The 21253-nt window shown below is 47.7% G+C and overlaps 1 protein-coding gene across 1 annotated transcript; it reads right to left on the minus strand.

Moving 5' to 3' along the window:
• Positions 1–509: 509 nt before the first annotated feature.
• Positions 510–20961, minus strand: LOC135889393 (zinc finger protein 707-like). Its single transcript, XM_065417263.1, has 4 exons — positions 20891–20961; positions 9503–9585; positions 6282–6408; positions 510–839 (listed from the first exon to the last, which is right to left on the minus strand). The coding sequence occupies exons 2-4, from the start codon at positions 9524–9526 to the stop codon at positions 703–705; spliced, it is 288 nt and encodes a 95-aa protein (XP_065273335.1). The 5' UTR covers positions 9527–9585; positions 20891–20961; the 3' UTR covers positions 510–702.
• Between the last annotated feature and the right edge of the window lie 292 nt (positions 20962–21253).

Below are 21253 nucleotides of genomic sequence, written 5' to 3' on the forward strand. Positions count from 1 at the left end.
TATGGTGGGGTGGGAGGCTGAGGCAAATCACCTGGCCGCTGATTACCCGCAGCCAGACACCAGGGCAATTAGAAGAGCACACCAGAAGCGCTGCGCATCAGAGCAGCTTTGAAAATCAGTTTCATGACTGGCCAGGCTACCGTATTAAAGTTCTGTTTGTTTCTCCTTGATGAAAACCCACCCCCTTGATTGACTCGTTCTCTGTAAGCAACCCACCCTCCCCCTTCGATCCCAGCCTGCTTTCAAAGGAAATAAAGTCACTATCATTTAAAAATCATGCATTCTTTATTAATTGATTATAAAAAGAGGGAGAGAACTGACAAGGTAGTCTGGGTGGGGTTTGGGAGAAGGATAGGAGGGAAGGAAAAGGCCACTAAAAAAGTTCAATATAATGACAGCCTTTTGGTTGGGCTGTCCATTGGGGTGGAGTGGGAGGGTGCATGGAGCCTCCCCCCCCCCCCGCATTCTTACATGTCTGGGTGAGGAGGCTATGGAACATGGTGAGGGGGGAGGGAAGTTATACAGCGGCTGCAGCAGCACTCTGTGCTCTTGCTGCTGTTCCTGAAGCTCCACCAGATGCCGGAGCATGTCCGTTTGATCACGCAGCAGCCCCAGCATTGCAGCCTGCCACCTCTCATTTTGAGCGTCCCCCATGGCCTCACATTCACTGGCATCTTTCCTGTACTTTGATACCGTGTCCTTCTACTCATTCAGATGAGCTCTTTCATTGCGGGTGGATTCCAAGATTTCCAAGAACATTTCGTCTTGCGTCCTTTTTTTCCGCCACCTTATCTGAGATAGCCTTCGGGACAGAGGAGGGAGGCTTGAAAAATTTGCAGCTGCTGGAGGGAGGGAAAAAAAGGAGAGAAGTATTTAAAAAGATACATTTTACAGAACAATGCTTATACTCTTTCACGGTGAACAACACTATTTACATTACATAGCACATGTGATTTCGGTACAAGGTCACATTTTGCATCTTAATATTGAGTGCCTGCGACTTTGGTGTTAGAGAGTACAGACGCAGGTCCGGGCAACAGAATTCGGCTTGCATGCGGCCATGGTAAGCCATTGTCTTTCGGCTTCTGCAGCTTTCCTACAAGCAGCGCCCTCCTTTCCCACATACCAAGCAAAGCCCGTAGAGTGCTGTGGTTTTCCTGTTAATGTGCAGCAGCAGAAACCAAACTAACCCCCCCCATCCAATTCTCTGGGATGATCGCTTTATCCCTCCCCCCACCGCCTGGCTGGTATCAGGGAAGTTCCCTGCTAGCCAAACGCAAAAAGCTCAGCGCCAATGATCCCCCCGCCCCCCCATTTGGCTAACTGCAGGATAGGATTTCTTTTCAGCCACAGGCAAACAGCCCAGTAGGAATGGCCACCTCTGTCCCCTTAATTAAATTCACGTATTTCAACCAGGTTACCATGAGCGATATCACTCTCCTGAGGATTACACAGCGAGATAAAGAACGGATGTTGCTTGAATGCCAGCCAACACTGGGACCATACGCTGCCAGGCTTTGTCATGCAATGATACCAGATTACTTGCAACTAGCATGGCGTGGTCAAGTGTCCTACCATGGAGGACGGAATAAGGCTGCACTGCCCAGAAAACTTGTGGAAAGGCTTTTGGAGTACCTCCAGGAGAGTTTCATGGAGATGTCCCTGGAGGATTTCCGCTCCATCCCCAGACACGTTAACAGACTTTTCCAGTAGCTGCACTGGCCGCGAATGCATCCCAAGTCCTCAGGGCAAAGTAATCATTAAAAAATGCTTGCTTTTAAACCAGGTTTTATATTTACAAAGGTACACTCACCGGAGGTCCCTTCCATGGCCTCATTGTCTGGGGGTTGGGAGGGTACTTCAGTCAGGCTGAGAAAAAGATCCTGGCTGTTGGGGAGAACGGAGTGCTGTGTGCTCTCCGCAAGCTCGTCGTCATCCTCCTCCTCCTCCTCCTCATCTTCCCCGTCTGCAGAATCCTCAGGCATGGCTGAGATTACCCCCGCCTCGGAATCCACGGTCAGAGGTGGTAGTGGTGGCGGCCCCCCCTAGAATTGCATGCAGCTCAGCGTAGAAGCGGCATGTCTGCGGCTCTGACCCGGAGCGACCGTTTGCCTCCTTTGTTTTTCTGATAGGCTTGTCTGAGCTCCTTAACTTTCACGCGGCACTGTAGTGAGTCCCTAATGTGGCCTCTCTCCATCATGCCCTTGGAGATTTTTTCAAATATTTTGGCATTTCGTCTTTTGGAACGTAGTTCTGCTAGCACGGAATCCTCTCCCCATATAGCGATCAGATCCAGTACCTCCCGTACGGTCCATGGTGGTGCTCTTTTTTGATTCTCGGACTGCATGGTTACCTGTGCTGATGAGCTCTGCATAGTCACCTGTGCTCTGCACGCTGGGCAAACAGGAAATGTAATTCAAAAGTTCACGGGGCTTTTCCTGTCTACCTGGCCAGTGCATCCGAGTTCAGATTGCTGTCCAGAGATGTCACAATGGTGCACTGTGAGATAGCTCCCAGAGGCCAATACCGTCGAATTGCGGCCACACTAACCTTAATTCGAAATGGCAATACTGATTTCAGCGCTACTCCCCTCGTCGGGGAGGAGTACAGATATCGATATTAAGAGCCCTTTATATCGAAGTAAAGGGCTTCGTTGTGTGGACGGATGCAGGGTTAATTCGGTTTAACGCTGCTAAATTCGAGATAAACTCCTAGTGTAGTCCAGGCCTTTGTAACTGATGAGGGATTCCCATGAGGACTGATGAGGGGGTGATGGTAAATATACATTTAGATCCTTTTCTTATTTTATATGTTTTCCCCATAAGGCACACTGGTACGGATCCATAGGATCTGTGCAATGCCCTGGCTTTTAATCCTTGGGAGGTGCCCCTTGAGTGCGCTAGACCCCTAAGGGGTCCCACTCTTCCACAAGGATAGGCCGAGTAGCTTCAACACCTGAGACTGAGCCTCTGGCTTCAACACTCCTATTTCAACCTGTGAGCTCTGCCAGCACATCCAGATGAACGACACTCCCGTTCAGAGACTGTTCTTCATTCAATGCACAGAGCAAGTTTTTGCTGTGACACTGGGCAGACTTTTAAAACATAGCAGGGTTTATTAGTCAACTGAAACACATCATTGGAAAGTCCTGAGATTAGGACAGGGAAGCAAAGAAGACAATATAGTCCATATTGGCCAATGCTCTTGAGCCATGCTGCTGTAGAAAATGGTTTGGTTTTCTTTCACTGTGCCTGTCCATTTGTCTTTACTCCGGTAGAGCTCCTTGCGTCTGCAAACCCAGTTCTTCCTGCTCCCAAAAACATAACGAGTCCATGTATACTTCACTCAGCAAAGCTGAGATCCTCCCATGGACAGGTGAGAATTATTCCCTTGTCTCTGTCGGGTATTCCATTGATGTACGTTGGTCCCAGCCAGTCCTTAATGACCCATTCATATCACCCCATGACAGCTACGTGACAAAACACCTCATCTCTCCTGCTCTTTATAAACATAGCAATACCAATCACAGAGGGAAACTGAGGTGCATATTGGCATCATACAAGTATCACCAAAATTCCTACCTCTATTACACACACCCACTGCTCACAGCCCTTGGAGAGAAAGCAAAGCACAGGAACTGGACATTAGTCCAGTGAACACAGTGGAGGACAAGCTGCAATCGTCAAACCTTGGTCAAAAAGGAGAGGCATGTGGGTCCCTACCCATAGAGAGGGGCTGGCTAGAGGCCTGATACCTGAGAGGCCATTCCTTGAGCAGACCATGGAGGCAGGTCAAAGGCTTAGCTACCCCAGGACTGTGACATCGCAAATGCACATTTTGGGGAATTAGGAAATCTAGAGACTCAGGTGTAATGGGAGGGAGAATGAAACTCCCCCAGTGTGTGGAGAAGGCTGGGGAATTAAACACTAAAATTCAGGAGCAACAGCCTCTAATTCTTCCAGAAAAGGAGAATGTAAGAAACAAGAACTGGGCCACGCAACCTCAGGAGGGACAGGCTCGAAGATCCAAGGAGCCTGGAGGGAAGACAGCTTGTGGCTGCTGCGGATGGGGAGAGGGGGGACAAGAGTCTCTCCAAACTCTCATTCCTGTTGACCCCGACCTGATTTTATGATCTATGACCTAGTCACATGTCTTGTGGGCAATTTTATACTCGCTAGAGGTAAAATGTCATTATCAGAGTATTTCTTATTAGCTTGGAACATGCATGGAGGGGCAAGGAGGTGAACATAAATAAATGGGTTATTAAGGGCAGGCACTACACTACAGCCGGGATCAAAGCTCTGAGATCGATCCAGTGGTTGATGTAACGGGTTTAGTATAGACCCGCGAAATAGACTGCAGATCGCTCTCCAGTCGACCCCTGTACTCGACTTCTGACAAGAAGAGTAAGGTAAGGAGACCCTGCGGTAATTTGACCTAAGGTACATTGACTCCAGCTACATTATTCACGTATCTGGAGTTGTGTAGCTTAGTTCGACTGACCATGGTAGGGTAGACATAGCCTAAGCTTGCTACAGTTAAGGGCCTTATATTAGGTTGAGGCTCTGTGGGAGTAGTTATGCAGAAGTCTAGGATTTACCTGAAGAGGCCTAAGGAGAGACTCCCAAGTCAGATATTTTGCACCCTCATTTTGAGAGTCTAAGAAGAAACCACAAACAGGTGCAATACGCCACAGGATTCTGAAAGAAGGAACTCTGGGGCAGGCTTTAGCAATTAGGTTGCTATGCAGTATCTCAGCAGTTGGGCTGCAATCATATATTAGAATCATTAATAAATAAGTGATGTAAATCATGAGTATTAATGCCTGATGGTTAATTATGTACTTCCCAAAGGCCACATATGGGTTGAGGCAGCTATTGCCATTATTGTAATCAGAGTAAAGGAGCAGATATGGTATATAGCCATCCTATTACCATAAGAAAGCGGATAAAATACTTCCCCTAGTTACCATTTTTTCATTTTGTCGCGTCCCCGAGACAGTGTAAACTGAAGCAGGGCCTCTCTTCTGATGGGCTCCCTTGCCCCTCAATCTTTGTTTCCAATGGTGTCCATAAGTATGCACAGTGCAAAACCCTCTTTACTATACTTATCTTAGTCTAATCGTTATGTGTATTGATTTTTGCCTACAACTTCAATTATAACTGTCTGTATTAAATCAAATTTCTGTGTGTTTCACCAAATTTCATCTCCTCCATTAACTTTGAGTAGCCATGTACAAGGGCAAGCTGTACCCCAGTACGTAATCTTATAGGTGTAAAAATTGTACAGGCTACACTACCACCCAGTGACATCATCAACAAAGTGCCCATTTATGCCTGGGTAGCGGCCCCGCCCTGGGAGGGAGGAATGCAGCAAGGACTCAGGATCGGTGGCCAGGGTCATTGTGCATAGAGATGGGGAGGTTATATGGGGAGGGGGTAATGAGTGGGAGAGGGTAGTCAAGAGTTAAAATAATAATATTTGGGATGAAAATGTATAATGAAGTGAAACTGAACAGAAATAGAACTGGAATGTAGGCTCTAAAGCAACAAGGCCTGGGTAGGGATTCGGGGTTAAAGGTCTGGGATCCCCCACAGCTCTAGATCCCCAAACCTCTCCTCCCTCCCACTGACCCATCCAGCCCACTTCCTGGGTGCCCTGCCTCCAGACTCCTCTCCCCTTCATCCCATTACTCTCAGCTGGCACCACCTCCCAGCACCTTGGGAGCTTCTTGTGTTCCCTCCTCGTCTCTCACTACCTCATCCCTCCCTGCTGCTTCTTAGCTTTAATCCTGCACACACTCTCCCCATGTCCTGACACCCCAGAATTATCTACTCCCCCCTTTTCCTCCCCTCCCATGGCTATTCTCCCTTCACCCATGGGGTCCTGAATGGCAACATTATACACTCTCCTATCAAAAGAGGAGCTCATCTGACTGTCACACAAGCCATGCATATGTCATACAGCTATTTATTCAATTTAGAATTCTACAGGCAGCATATTGTCCTCTTAAAATGAGGAAAAGGCATGGAAGCTACAGTTATTACTGTAGTTATTAATGTATCCAATAAGGATACATTAAATGCAATTTTAAAATGACTGATGGCACCAAAAAGGCACATGTCCAAAAAATATACTAGTGGGTGGGAGATAAGGCAAAAAAAAGGGGGGCAAGGAAACTTGTCAAAACTTTTATGATGAATAAAGGTATAAAGTTATTACTACTCAGGTTCTTTAGAGACCTCACAGCTTCTAATAACCGAAGGGACAGGACTCCTTACCCAGCAATACCACCGTCTCATAGTTCTCCTCCATGACATCCCTGTAGAGGGCTCTCTGAGTGGGGTCCAGCAGAGCCCCCTCTTCCCTGGTGAAATACACAGCCACTTCCTCGAAAGTCACCGGCCCCTGAAAGAGTAAGAGTCCAACACTCAGTACCTGCTGCCCCCGTCACAACCCCACTATTCACGGAACAGCAGCACCAGGTAAATGGAAGCTCCGGGAGGCACATGTTAACCGAGTCCCACCCAACCTTGCTTAGATCAGCCAGGAGGCCTCAGAGGGGAGAAAGAGAGAAACTTTGTGTCTCCCAGCTGACAGACGGAGGCAGGGTTTTCACATTTATCACATACCTACTAGCCAGAATTGTGGAAAATTGATAGGGGAAGCTATTAGAAATCAATGACCAATCAGTGAAAATAAGAAGGAAGTTTTTAAAAGTATATTAGGTAGAAAATTAATCCTAACAATGGTAGTGGAAAATTACTAGACGGAAATGGCAGAAGTATCAAAAATAATGCAGAAGAGGTAAAAAAGTGTTCAATAAATATTTCTTTCCTGGATTTGGAGAAAAACAGATGATGTACTCATTTCATAAGATGTTGACGACGACACTCTTTCCATTCCAATAATAACTCACGAGGGCGTTAAACAGCAGCTATTAAAGTTAGACATGTTTAAATGTCTGACCCAGTAGCGCCATTCTTATGTTCTTATGAAAGGAGGGGCAGTGGTTATCATGTTTGCCTAACACGCAAAAAGTCCCCGGTTCGAAAACCGGCAGAAACAGGTTGACTTACTTGGGGGGATAGCTCAGTGGCTTGAGCATTGGCCTGCTAAACCTAGGGTTGTGAGTTCAATCCTTGAGGGGGCCATTTAGGGATCTGGGGCAAAAATCTGTCTGGGGATTGGTCCTGCTTTGAGCAGGGGGTTGGACTAGATGACCTCCTGAGGTCCCTTCCAACCCTGATATTCTATGATTCTATGAAATCAGCAGGTCCAGATAACTTGTATCCAAGAGTTTTAAAAGGCCTGGTGGAAGAGCCTGGTGGACTGTTAATGTTGATTTTAATTAGGACTTGGAACACTGGGGAAATTCCAGAAGACTGGAATAAAGCTAATGCAGTGCCAATATTTAAAAAGTATAAAAGAGATGACCCAGCTAATTACAGGAGTGTCAGTCTGACATTGATACTGGGCAAGACAATGGAGCAGCCGATACTGGATTTCATTAATAAAGAATTAAAGGAGGATAAAATAATTAGTACCCATTAACAAAGGTTTAGAGAAAATAGATCCTATCAAACTAACTGGATATCCTTATTGGATGAGATCAAAAGTTTGATTGCAGCTAATAGTATTGATGTAATATACCTAGACTTCTGTAAGGCATATGACTTGGTTCAGCACAATATTTTGACCAAAAAGCTAGAATGATACAAAATAAACACGGCATACATTAAAATAGATTAAAACCTATTATTGTAAATGGGGAACCGTGATCGAGTGAATTTATTTCTAGGGGGTTCCCGCAAGGATTGGTTCTTGGCCCTGTGCTATTTAACATTCTTATCAATGACCTAGAAGAGAATATAAAATCATCACTGATCAAGTTTGCAGTTGCCAGAAAGATTGGGGGCGGTGGTAACTAATGAAGTGTCAGATTCAGGCTCCAGCACTGGGTGTGTCTGGGAAGTTTTCCCAGCCCTTGCTGGAGGGTTATTTCCTGTTCCACAAAGAAGAGAAGTTCCATTCCCAACTCCTGTGCCTTGAAATTAGGCCCTATCTGACACTACACCCCATATTCAGCATAGCGGTATGATTATAATATGATTAGGACATTATTATGATGCATTTTGTGCAAGATTCATCATGTGCGGTATCACTGGAAAATTCATAATTTGCTGAATATTATTATACTATTGGTGTGCATGGATCATGTTTGTATCTGAAGTTATGGATATTGAATATGTATCTATTTCAAATGTGCTTACTCTGGGTAACACCCACAACGAGCCTTTCAGGTACAACTATGAAGAAGCCAGAAAGTGCTGATGGTTCATCAACAAAGACAATGGACCCTGGAAGATCTTAGCCTTCCTGTGAACGTTTCAGACAGCCTATGAGTCACGGCTACTATGACTCAGCAGTGCATGCTAAGGCATGTGACCAGACCACATGACACTGAACTCCATTTTAGTACCTGTATTTTTCCACAAACTGGACTGGAAACTGAGTTTGCAACAAAGGGTTCCCGCCACATGGAAAAGCTACATAAGGTGGAGTGTGACATCATCTCTTGGCCTCATTCCTCACACAAGAGAACTCCTGGAAACACCTGAGGAAGAAAGACTTAACTGGGGGAAGTGCTGGTCCCGGGATAAAGGGATTTCTAGCTTATGTATGGAAACTTGGTGGACTGCTTGTATCATCAGTCAGGGTGGGAAATTCCTAATTCAGATTCTATCCATCTAGTATGTTAGGCTTAGTTTCAGTTTTTGGTTATTTGCTAAGTAATCTGTTTTGATCTGTTTGCTATCACATATAATCACTTAAAATCTATCTTTCTGTAGTTAATAAACTTGTTTGATGCTTTATCTTAACCAGTGTATTTTGAGTGAAGTATCTGGGGAAAATATTAGCTTGGTTAGCCCAAGCTTGTTATGCATATCTTTCCCATATTGAGGGGAAGGTGAACAATATTAATGAGTTTACATTATACAGATCCTTGTGCACTAAAAGCTGGTATAATTCTGGATTTATACTACAGCAGGCGTGCAAGATTGGGGAGTTGGGAAAATGGCTGTTGTCTTCTATCTGTCCTTGAGTGGCTTAGGTAAAACACTCAGATAGCTTAGTTGGGTGTATGGAGCCACCTGCTGTTGTGTTGGGTGATAACAGGGCCTAGAGAGGCTGGCTGAATCTCCAGCAAAGCAGTGTGAGATGGGCCAGCCCCGCTTGAGGGTTAGAGGGCACAGCGGTTCCCAGAAGCCCCCCAGATGGAACCCCAGGGGTGACAACCCATCACACCCTAGATTACACAAGTCTAGACTAGACTAGATTACACAAATCTCAGCAGATTTGTGACCTTCTGTCCCCTCCCTTTCTCCACCCTTGATATGTCCTGCCTCCCACCAACTCTAGCAGCTCCCACCCTCCTATACATTTACTGCTCCTCTCCCTCCAAGCAGAACCCATCACCAGCTCCCTGATAATCCCTTACCTGAGCCAGCTCCAGTGCAGCCATTTCCTTCCCCCTGGGAGGACGGGATGATGTGGAGCAAAACGTGGACGTTATTCTATAGCCTGCCAGGGCGAGAAGGGCAATGTGAGAGAATTCAGAGGGGCTTTTGTCCATTCCACAAGCTGATTCCCCCCAGATTTTTCCTTGCTAATGGACATTCTCGGTTCTGCCACACTGTGAAGAACAGAGTGACCTTATTCCAGTACAGGCCTAGCCTCCTCCCACCACGGTGTAACCCTCTGAGACATGGTGAAACCCTCCCAGTAACAGAGTCTCTCTGTTACACTTATCAAGTTTGCGGAGGATACCAAGCTGGGAGGGGTTACAAGTGCTTTGGGGGATAGGATTAAAATTCAAAATGATCTGGACAAACTGGAGAAATGGTCTGAAGTAAATAGGATGAAATTCAATAAGGACAAATGCAAAGTACTCCACTTAAGAAGGAACAATCAGTTGCACACGTACAAAATGGGAAATGACTGCCTAGGAAGGAGTACTGCGGAAAGGGATCTGGGAGTCATAGTGGATCACAAGCTAAATATGAGTCAACAGTGTAACACTGTTAGAAAAAAAGCAAACATCATTCTGGGATGTATTAACAGGAGTATTGTAAAGTAGACACAAGAAGTAATTCTTCCGCTCTACTCCACACTGATTAGGCCTTAACTGAAGTATTGTGTCCAGTTCTGGGCGCCACATTTCAGGAAAGATATGGACAAATTGGAGAACGTCCAGAGAAGAGCAACAAAAATGATTAACGATCTAGAAAACACGATCTATGAGGCAAGATTGAAAAAATTGGGTGTGTTTAGTCTTGAGAAGAGAAGACTGAGAGGGGACATGATCACAGTTTTCAAGTACATAAAAGGTTGTTACAAGGAGGAGGGAGAAAATTGTTCTTCTTAACCTCTGAGGATAGGACAAGAAGCAATGGGCTTAAATTGCAGCAAGGGCGGTTTAGGTTGGACATTAGTAAAAACTTCCTGTCAGAGTGGTTAAGCACTGGAATAAATTGCCTAGGGAGGTTGTGGAATCTTCATTCTTGGGGATTTTTAAAAGCAGGCTGGACAAACACCTGTCAGGAATGGTCTAGATCAGGGGTCGGCAACCTTTCAGGAGTGGTGTGCCGAGGCTTCATTTATTCACTCTAAGGCCTGGTCTACACTATGAGTTTAATTCGAATTTAGCAGCATTAAATCGAATTAACCCTGCACCCATCCACACAACGAAGCCATTTATTTTGAAATAAAGGGCTCTTAAAATCGATTTCTGTACTCCTCCCCGACGAGGGGAGTAGCGCTGAAATCAGTATTGTCATTTCAAATTAGGGTTAGTGTGGCCGCAATTCAATGGTATTGGCCTCCGGGAGCTATCCCACAGTGCACCATTGTGACCGCTCTGGACAGCAATCTGAACTCGGATGCACTGGAAAGGCAGACAGGAAAAGCCCCGCGAACATTTGAATTTTATTTCCTGTTTGCCCAGCGTGGAGAGCACAGTTGACCACAGAGAGCTCATCAGCACAGGTAACCATGCAGGCTGATAATCGAAAAAGAGCACCAGCATGGACCGTACGGGAGGTACTGGATCTGATCGCTATATGGGGAGAGGATTCAGTGCTAGCAGAACTGTGTTCGAAAAGACGAAATGCCAAACTTTTGAAAAAATCTCCAAGGGCATGATGGAGAGAGGCCACAATAGGGACTCAGATCAGTGCCGCGTGAAAGTCAAGGAGCTCAGACAAGCCTATCAAAAAACAAAGGAGGCAAACGGTCGCTCCGGGTCAGAGCCGCGGACATGCCGCTTCTACGCTGAACTGCATGCAATTATTCCCATTCCACCGTAACAAAAGGTACAGGATAGGGGAGCTGCACTTCAGACTCTCCCAGCACCTATGTCGAGAGAACACTGGACGGGGCTATTCCTGGCTCTGCCATGGGCCTGCTGGGTGACCTTGGGTAAGTCATTGCAGTTCTCTGTGCCTCCGAATGCAAACCTGCATGATACCCACAACTGCCTACAGGGCTGCTAACTCCTCCAGCCAACACCACTCTGTGTAAAAAGCTAGGAAATTCACTTCCAAAAAACTTGATTAATGCAATTTAAGGTTGCCCGGAGCTGTCTGGTGCCCCTCCAGAAGAGAGATCAGCAAAACTCAAACTTGTCAGAATCAGGAAATGGAGAAATAAAGTGTACACCAATGTAATCCTAATTATGACCCAGGTGAGCAATGACCCTTTCTTTACCCCTACAACACACCTATGTGCACCCGGCCTAAAGTACTAGGGAAAAAGACAACCATGGCACAGAATCAAGCACCTTACCTTTGCTAAGACAGAATGTGGTTTTAAGTGAGCTGCGCTGTACAGGAGCTATTGACACCTGTTCTACACTCAGACACTGAGTCTGCTTCCCAGAAACAGCTGCACACTTGGTCAATTGAACACCTCTTCACCCCTTTTTACAACTGTTTAATTCTTACTCACAGAAATTCCAGCTAACATTATTAACATTCACTTACCCATGGTTAAGCACACAGACTGCTCTCAGATCCCATCTCACTGCTGACCATTCCCATGGCAAACAGTCCCCTGTTTCCTCCTGACAATATGCACAGCTCAGTGCAGAAATGATCCAGACTGGAAGCTCAAGGTACACATGCACCTCTTTCCTTTCATTGCAAACATAGGGGACTCAGACCCAGATCTTCTCATATTAGAATCAAACCTCCACCATGCTGTTCTAACTAATGCCTCTACATTTCAGTGCAGCTACACAGTGAGTGCAGCTGGAGTGCAGGCAGATACCGCCCAGTGGCTGTTGCCAGCTCCAGGGGGCAGAGTTAAGGTTGCATTGGCTTGTACATTAGCTAGGTATTTCCAAGTTTGTGGAGGTTTGGCTTTTGCTGAACTTAACATTCTGGCAGGGCCCAACATACTGCTTGGCAATCTTACCTCAGCATTAATGAAGGTGTCAGTGACTAGATGAATGTTCAGTAAATAAGCAGAAAGTGATAGCTCCCCATCCCTACTTGCCATTCCCAGGGGCAGCAAAGTCCTGGGCAAGGCAAGTTTCAGAGGGAAAGAGAAGGGGATAGAGCTTAGAGTTTCTCTGCCAGTGAGGAAGGGGTAGCAGCGAGGGAAGACTGACAGCTGATAGTTGGAGGGGTGAAGAGGTTTGGAGTATGGGAGGGGCAGAAGCGGCTGGCATTGGGTAACCTGGGGCTGGGCAGTCTCCATTGGGAATGCTTGCTCCTCCTGTGCTCCTTCCACACCCTCTTGTGAGTAGAGAATGACCACTCTGTCCCCAACCCCAGAGGCAGCCATGTCTCAGGACTCTCCCAAGTTGCACCCACTAACTCTCTTCCCATTTGGGGTATAGCTCAGGGCAACAATTTCCCACCAAGATGAACCCAGCTGGCTGCTGGCTGTTCTGGTGCCACAGGGGCCTCTGGTGGGTGATAGGCAGAACTGCAGCACTTCTCGGGCAGAATGTATATTCTTCATACAAAAAAAAATTCTGCGCTGGATGTGAATTCTGTGTGTATGCAGTGGCGCAGAATTCCCACATGAGTAACTCACACCCTGCACAAACATAACCTGCTCACTCCCATCTCTTCTCTCTATGTCTACGAGTCCCAGAGCTGCTACTGTCATTAATACACACAGGCTTTCGCTCCCGTCAGTGCCGGCAAGACCCAATCCAGTGACAGGACTGAACCCTTATTTTCCCATCACATGGGACAGTCTCTGCTGAGGGGGATATTAGAGGGGGAGGGGATACAAAGGGAAAAGAGTTGTTGTAGCCATGTTGGTCCCAGGATATCAAAGAGAGGTATTTTTAATTGGTCCTAAAAGAAATTACCTCACCCACCTTGTCTCTCCAAGAGACCTGAAAGTGGCAGAAGGAGACAAACAGGAAGAGAGAGCTCAGGACTCTAAATCAAACATTTTCAAGCCCCTGGAAGAAACTACATTTCCCTTCTGCCCCTGGGTATGTTTGTGTCTTATATGAGAGACCACCTCATTCCTCTCACAGCAGCAAAGGGAGACTGCAGCCAGCCCCAGATGGTCCTTCCCCATCGTGGGATGTGCATTGTAAGGAAGTTTGTGTGTGGTGGATGCACGGGCTGGGTCCTCAAACAGCTAGACCCATCTGCAGACTGGAAAGGCAGGGCAACTCCAGCACAGTGTGGGGGCTGTGGGCAGGGGTAGCAGTTCTGGAGCTGAGCCTCTACCCCCTCTAGGTCCCATGGCAGATGGCTCTGGCAGCATCAAGTGGTTCCATCACAGCAGGGGAAGGTTGGAGTAGTGTCTGAGATCGGGGTGAGGATTGTGTGTGGGGGTCCATGCCCAGGAATGGGGGATAAAATTCACCTCCTCACCCCTCTACAGAGTCCAGCAACTAGGGATTTATCCAATGAAGTGGATGACTTTGAGCCAGACACTGAAAGATCCTTGTGCCTTAAGTTCCACACTCCCTCCCCAGACTCCCGGGGACAGCCAGGGATATAATTAGTGGGTTATGGGAATCGTAAAATGAGAATTCATTAAGAACTATGATATGTGTGTGTGTTGTTAGATCCCTAGACACCCACCAATCCCCGTCCTTCTTCCAATTAGCTATAAATAGCTAAGATGGGGTGGCCAACTTGTGGCTCTGGAGCCACGTGCGGCTCTTCAGACGTTAATATGCAGCTCCGTGTATAGGCACCGACTTCGGGGCTGGTGCCAACTTTCCAATGTGCTGGGGGGTGCTCACTACTCAACCCCTGGCTCTGCTGCAGGCCCTGCCCCCACTCCACCCGTTCCCACCCCCTCCCCTGAGCCTGCAGTGCCCTCGCTCCTCCCCAGAGCCTCCTGCATGCCACAAAACGGCTGATCGGGAGGTGCGGGGAGGGAGGGGGAGGCGCTGATCAGTGGGGCTGCCGGTGGGCAGGAGGTGCTGGGAGCAGGGCGGGGGAGCTAATGGGGGGCGGCTGACGTATTACTGTGGATCTTTGTCAACGTACATTGGTAAATTCTGGCTCCTTCTCAGGCTCAGGTTGGCCACCCCTGTTCTAAGAGATTCTGCTACAGATCCTGCAGTGAGTTTCTGCCCCTCCCACTTTCTATAGCAGCACTTTTAAGAACAGGCCAGGGAAACATGTAAATTCTTTGAACCAAATTCCAGAAGCTGCTCAGCATGCACATGTCGGTATAATCTCACCTGGAACTTTATACAGTAAAATGCCTTATTTGTAGCCCTCTGGCAATTGCCTAGTGTCACTACAGGGCAGAATTAAGTGGGGGCCTTAGGTGTGAATTTCCATCCCCTGGCATATTCGGATTGCTGTTAATTTCAATAGAGTATAGCAATATTTATTTTTAAGCCCTTTTTTAATGTTTACAATTTCAATGTTCAGAGCTGTGGGAAGTTATGGGGATGGTCAGAGAATTATTTAATTACAGTACATGTTGAGATTCAAAGAGCCAAATCATATAACTGTTCAAAAACAAAAAGAACAGGAGTACTTGTGGCACCTTAGAGACTAACAAATTTATTTGAGCATAAGCTTTCGTGGGCTAAAACCCACTTCATCGGATGTATACAGTGGAAAATATAGTAGGAGGATATATATATACACACACACACACACACAGAGAACATGAAACAATGGGTGTTACCATACACACTAGAGTGATCAGTTAAGGTGAGCTATTACCAGCAGGGGAGGGGGAAAAAAACATTTTGTAGTGGTAACCAAAATGGCCCATTTCCAGCAATTGACAAGAAGGTGTGAGGAACAAACAGTAGGGGGGAAGAATAAACATGGGGAAATAGTTTTACTTTGTGTAATGACCCATCCACTCCCAGTCTTTATTCAAGCCTAATTTAATGGTGTCCAGTTTGCAAATTAATTCCAATTCAGCAGTCTTTTGCTGGAGTCTGTTTTTGAAGTTTTTTTGTTGTAATATTGCGACTTTTAGGTCTGTAATCGAGTGACCAGGCAGATTGAAGTGTTCTCTAACTGGTTTTTGAATATTATAATTCTTGACGTCTGATTTGTGTCCATTTATTCTTTTACGTAGAGATTGTCCGGTTTGGCCTATGTACATGGCAGAGGGGCACTGCTGGCAATCTCTATGTAAAAGAATAAATGGACACAAATCAGATGTCAAGAATTATAACATTCAAAAACACACTGGAGCTAAGCTGTGTTGATGCATTTTCATTTACAGTGGTACAGTTTTAATCAGATGCTTAATCAGATGCTTATGAACACCAGGGGTTCTCAAACTGGGGGTCAGGAGGTTATTATATGGGGGGCTACGAGCTTTCAGCCTCCACCCCAGACCCCACTTAGCCTCCAGCATTTATAATGGTGTCAAATATATAAAGAAGTGTTTTAATTTAGGGGGGGGGGGTCGCACACTGAGGCTTACTATGTGAAAGGGCTCACCAGTACAAAGGTTTGAGAACCACTGTGCGACACAAAGCAGTCAATAATTGGTGTGCTTTCATTAATTAACTTGACTGTGTGCTGTGCATCGCTTTTAAAAAAAAGATGGTGTGAGCAAGTGTCAAAATTTCAGGAATTAAGAAATGGAAATTAGGTGTCAGTTCATTTCTCATGCGTTTAGCTCGTAATTTTAATTTCAGTTTTGAATCAGTATTAATACCATGTTGTTTTAATAGTGTTAAGGTCTATTTGTATAATTGTTTGCAAGATTTCATTGGATATTGTGAACCAGCAGTCTTAACCTTTTATTTTGAGATTCCTAAATACAATCCAGCGCACCACTCCTGAAAGGCTGCAAGCCCTGGCTGTGACATGCTTCCTAGAGAGCAAACACCCGACGAGCCCTTTCGCCCTAAAATCGCTTTTGGCTCTTTGACATTGCTTTATCCACCCCACCAGAAAATGCTATAGGTAACCAGGTAATTACAGCAGACCTTCACTAGGTATAGTTCTACCAGCTATGTGCCAAAACTCAAATGGTTCTGTTTGTTTTATCTTTCATTCAGCTTTGCAATTATTAGATCCCATTTAAAAACTGGAAGTGAAATAACCAAAGCAAGTTAAGAAGAGAGTGACATCAGGCATAGGTGGGGGTAAAACAATAAAGGGAAAGAACTGACTATGCAAAAAGGAACATCCCAAACTATCAGAGACCCAGACCCCTGTCCAACTGAATCCACCCCAGCAAGGCATATCAAGCTGAGCCCCTGAAAAATCACCCATCCCATCTGGCAGTGAATGCTGCGTGTTCCAGATGGAGCTATGGGGTGTGCGTCTGCTCTGCTGACATGCTGCTTTGGTACGGAATGCACCACGGCCACAGGGAGCAGAGACATGGACTCCTACAAAACAAAATCCCAGATACACCTCCAACATCGCATCCCCTCCCCCACCTCCACACTGTCTGCCATCCCCTCCCCCACCTCCACATGGCCATTCTCAGACTATTGCTAACAGTTCCTTCCAGCCTTCAGCACTATAAATAAATAAAACATGGTGCCACAAAAGGTAGATGGTGCCAGAGAAACCATATCTCCTTCTGTGAGAAGGTAACTAGTTTTTTGGACAAAGGAAATGCAGTAGCTCAAATCTATCTGGATGTCAGTAAGGCAATTGATACAGTTCCACATGGGAAACTATTCGTTAAATTGGACAAGATGGGGATTAATATGAGAACTGAAAGGTCGATAAGGAATTGGTTACATGGGAGACTACAAGGGGTCATACTGAACGGTGAGTTCTCAGGCTGGAGGGAGGTTACTAGTGGAGTTCTTCAGAGATCAGTCTTGGGACCAATTTTATTCAACATTTAGTGACCTTGGCACAAAAAGTGGGAGTGTGACACAAAGCTGGGAGGGATTGCCAATATGGAGGAGGGCAGGAATATCATCCAAGAAGATCTGCATGACCTTGAAAGCTGGAGTAATAGAAATGGGATGGGTTTCAGCATGGTAGCTGTGGGATGAAATTTAACAGTGCAATAAGTTAGTACTGTTATACAAAACACCAATGCTACCTCATCTTGCCCCAAAGAGATCACAATCCAAGTAGACTATGGGTAGGAGGAAAACAGAGAGGGGCTGTGAGTTCCCCAAGGTCACCAAGCAGGTCAGTGACAGAGCCAGGAACAAACCCCGGTAACTCCAGAGCCCCGTTACCCACAGTTTGGAAAGGTCCCCAGACCCCATTGTAGGCTGCAGGAAGAGGAGGTTTGTCCATGGATGCACAGGCTGTCTTGGCCTCAGCTGCAGTCCCTGCACACAGGAGAAGTCAGTGTCCAGTCCTGTGGGGCTGTGCTCCTGGCTCATACCTCCAGCACTCACTGCTGCCCCTCCATTACCAGCTGCACTGTTCAGCCAGCACCAGGCCTCAGTGACGTCACTGTCCCCCCCCACACCCCAAACCTTCAAATTGGGACAGGGTGCACCAGTGCCAATCAGAGTGCACTAGTGTAAATTTTGTCTATACAAAGGGTTTGCACCAATGCCTAAAACACCAGTGTGGCAGAGATCGTCATTACCCAAAACAGCAGTACGGTGGCACGAGAAATGGGATCTTTTTCTAGCTCTGTCACGGACAGCCTGGGTGACCTTGGACACGTCAATGTTTCTCCTCCCAACGTTAGCCTATTTACCCAGCTGTGCACTCACTGGGGTCTCCTCTCTCTCCAGAGCTGCTCACCACTAAAACCTGTGTGGGTGTCACCAGAGCTTAGGCAGTTCAGCTCTGGAATAGTCTTACAAGGGTGGCTGTGGAATCTTTTTCCCTGGAAGTTTTTAAGAACAGGTAGGACAAACCTCTGTCAGAGATAATCTACATAGACTTGGTCCTGCCTCGGCAGAGAGAGCTGGACTTGATGACATCTTGAGGTCCTCTCCAGCCCTACATGTCTATGATGCTATGCAACATATACATACAAAAACACAACATGCAGAAAAAAATCCCACCACAACATAATATCAGGCAATTCAGAAAACAAAAACACAAAAACACAACATAAAATGACAATGCAAAGGAAAAGAAAGCAACACAATGCAAACTAACACACCCTAGGACAAAAGCACACAATGGAAAGAGCTCAACTGAAACCAACACAACACAGGCACCAAACACGCTGAGGCAAAACAATTCACCATAAAACTATGCTACACAACATGGTGCATCACACTTCCAAATGGCACCATGCAAAACAGCTCAGCGTAGAGTACGACACAGCACAAAACAGACTTATTTCAATGGCATGGAAGGGATCTTGAGAGGTATCTACTGAAGCCTCCTGTGATGAGGCAGGACCAAGTATCCCTAGACATTCCCAGACTGGTGTATCTCTAACCTGGTCTTAAAAACCTCCAATGAAGGAAATTCCACAACCTCCCTTCGAAGCCAATGCAAGGCAAACACTCAGACCAAAACAATGCTGTACACACACACACTGGGCTTGTGGATAAGGGAAGAGGCAAGAATTCAAACAATCTGGGTTCAGTTCCCAGTTTTGCCCCAAATTCTCCATGCAAACTTGCGCAAATTACTTCAGCTCTCAGAGCTTCAGTTTCCCCATCTGTAAAATGGAGAGTCGCCTCCCACCATTGGCCTATTTAGCCTCTGAGCATTTTGTGGCAAGGACTCCCTGTCACTGTGGGCATGTCAACACTGCAGTTAGACACCGGCGGCTGGCCCGTGCCCACTGACTTGGGCTCACACGGCTCAGGCTGCCGGGCTGTTTAATTGTGGAGTAGATGTTCCGGCTTGGGCTGCAGCCCAAGGTCTGGCACCCTCCCACCTCACAGGGTTCTATAGCCTGGTTCCAGCCAAACCCAGACATCAACACTGCAATAAAACAGCCCCATCACCTGAGCCCCGTGAGTCTGAGTCACCTGGCATGGGCCAGCTGTGGGTTTTTAATGGCAGTGTAGAGATACCTTTGGTGTCTGTTCAGCACCTGTCACATTGGGGACCCTGATCTTGATCAGTGTCTGTGCAGAGCCCAGCACAACAAGGGTGCAGATCTCAGCTGGGGTCTCTGCAGCTCCAGGAACAACAAGGTACCTGATTTTGTTTCCAGTCTCTGCAACACCTGGCACAATGGGAGCCTGATTTCACTTTGTGTTGATGCAGGGCCTGGCACAATAGGGGCCCGCAGCTCAGTCAGAGACACTGTAGCACCCGGCACAACAAGGTCCCTGCTCTCTGTAGGGTCTGTGCAGTGCCTGGCACAAAGACTGCCCCAAACTCGGTCAGGGTTTGTGCAGTGCCCGGCACACTGGGGGACCTGATCTCAGGCAAGGCCTGTACCACGCTCAGTATGATAAGAGCCCTGATCTCAGTCAGAAGATTTTCAACAATTTGATATCAGTAGTTCAGAACTGAGGAGAAAATGGGGCACAAACTAAATATTTGCCAATATAAGAGAGAAGCACCAACATCTGGGGGATTTTATGTCACCATTCCACAGTTCAAGACAAAAGAGGGGAAATTTGAGGGGATTATACAGTGATATTCAAACAACAACAGAATGGGACGGATTCTTCTTGCCTCACATTCACAAGGCCGGCAGGGAGCCCTGGGTGATGTGGCTTTCACAGGGGAAAGGAGTGGGCCTGGAGTCAGAAGGTCACTGGCTGTGGGGAGGGGCTGGCTGTGGGGTCTGGGAATGTGACTAGTAGGCGATGGGGGGAGGGGGCTGCAGGGTTGGGTCGGGGAGGGGAAGTAGCTGCGACTGGGAAACCTGGGGCTGGGCTGTCTCCATGGGGAGACAGCCCAGCTTGTTCCTCCCTTCCCTTCCTGGGCCTTTCCATGCCCTGTTGCCAGGGGAGAGTGGCCCCCCAACCCAGCCCAGCCCAGAGGTGTCCCTGTCTCAGGGCTCTCCCAGCCTCTGCCCATTAACCCTCTTCCCAGTTCAGAAATCCCTCAGGGGAACGATTTCCCTCCTAAACAAGGACAAATCACTGCAGGTAAAAATGGGGGGAAACACCCGAAACCTGAGATTTGAACTGGCCATTGGCGAAGAGAAGAGAAAATGGGGCACAATCGGGGGAGGGGAACAGAGACCTTCTCAGGGATTTGAGGGAAGGGGGGGGTCACCCTGGATGTTGCTCTCTAGAGCCCAAACCCCCCGCCCGGCAGCCCCCGCCCGGCCCCACGCAGGGACCCCAGTGGGGGCTGGTCCCCTCCTCCCGGAACCCCCCGTGGGGCCCCAGGGCAGAGCCTGGCCGGGCCGGGGGCGTTGGGCTCCTGCGGGGACAGCAGCTCCGAGCCCCCCGCGGACGTTGCCCCCAGGGAGCAGATCCCGGCGCTGCGAGATGCCGGGTCCCCCCCACGGACACTGGGGCAGAGTCACCGCCCGGCCCCGGGGCTCGCTCCGGTACCTGGAGGCTGCAGCTCCGCAGCGGGGCGGGCAGAGCCCGGGGCGGCTCCAGCGGGAGCAGGGCCTGGGCCGGGCACGGGGGGGTTAATGGGTCTCCCCGGCTCAGACCCTCCTGCTCCGCCCGGCCCCGCAGCGCCAGGGAGCAGCAGCGGGTAAGCGCTGCCTCTGCGCATGCGGGACTCTCCCCCCGCCAATCTGCGCATGCCCAGAGCCGGGAGACACAAAACCCTTCTCCGGCTCCGGGAGAGGCTCCAACGGCCCCGCAGGAGCCAGGCAGATCCGCAGAGCCCCCGCGCGGGTTCGCAGCCCGGCTCCTCCTCCGCCCCCTGCTGAACGTCACTTCCGCTCCTGGGAGAGTCAGGAA

This window comes from Emys orbicularis, chromosome 15, assembly GCF_028017835.1.
Source record: "Emys orbicularis isolate rEmyOrb1 chromosome 15, rEmyOrb1.hap1, whole genome shotgun sequence".
In the NCBI taxonomy this organism is placed as follows: Eukaryota; Metazoa; Chordata; order Testudines; family Emydidae; genus Emys; species Emys orbicularis.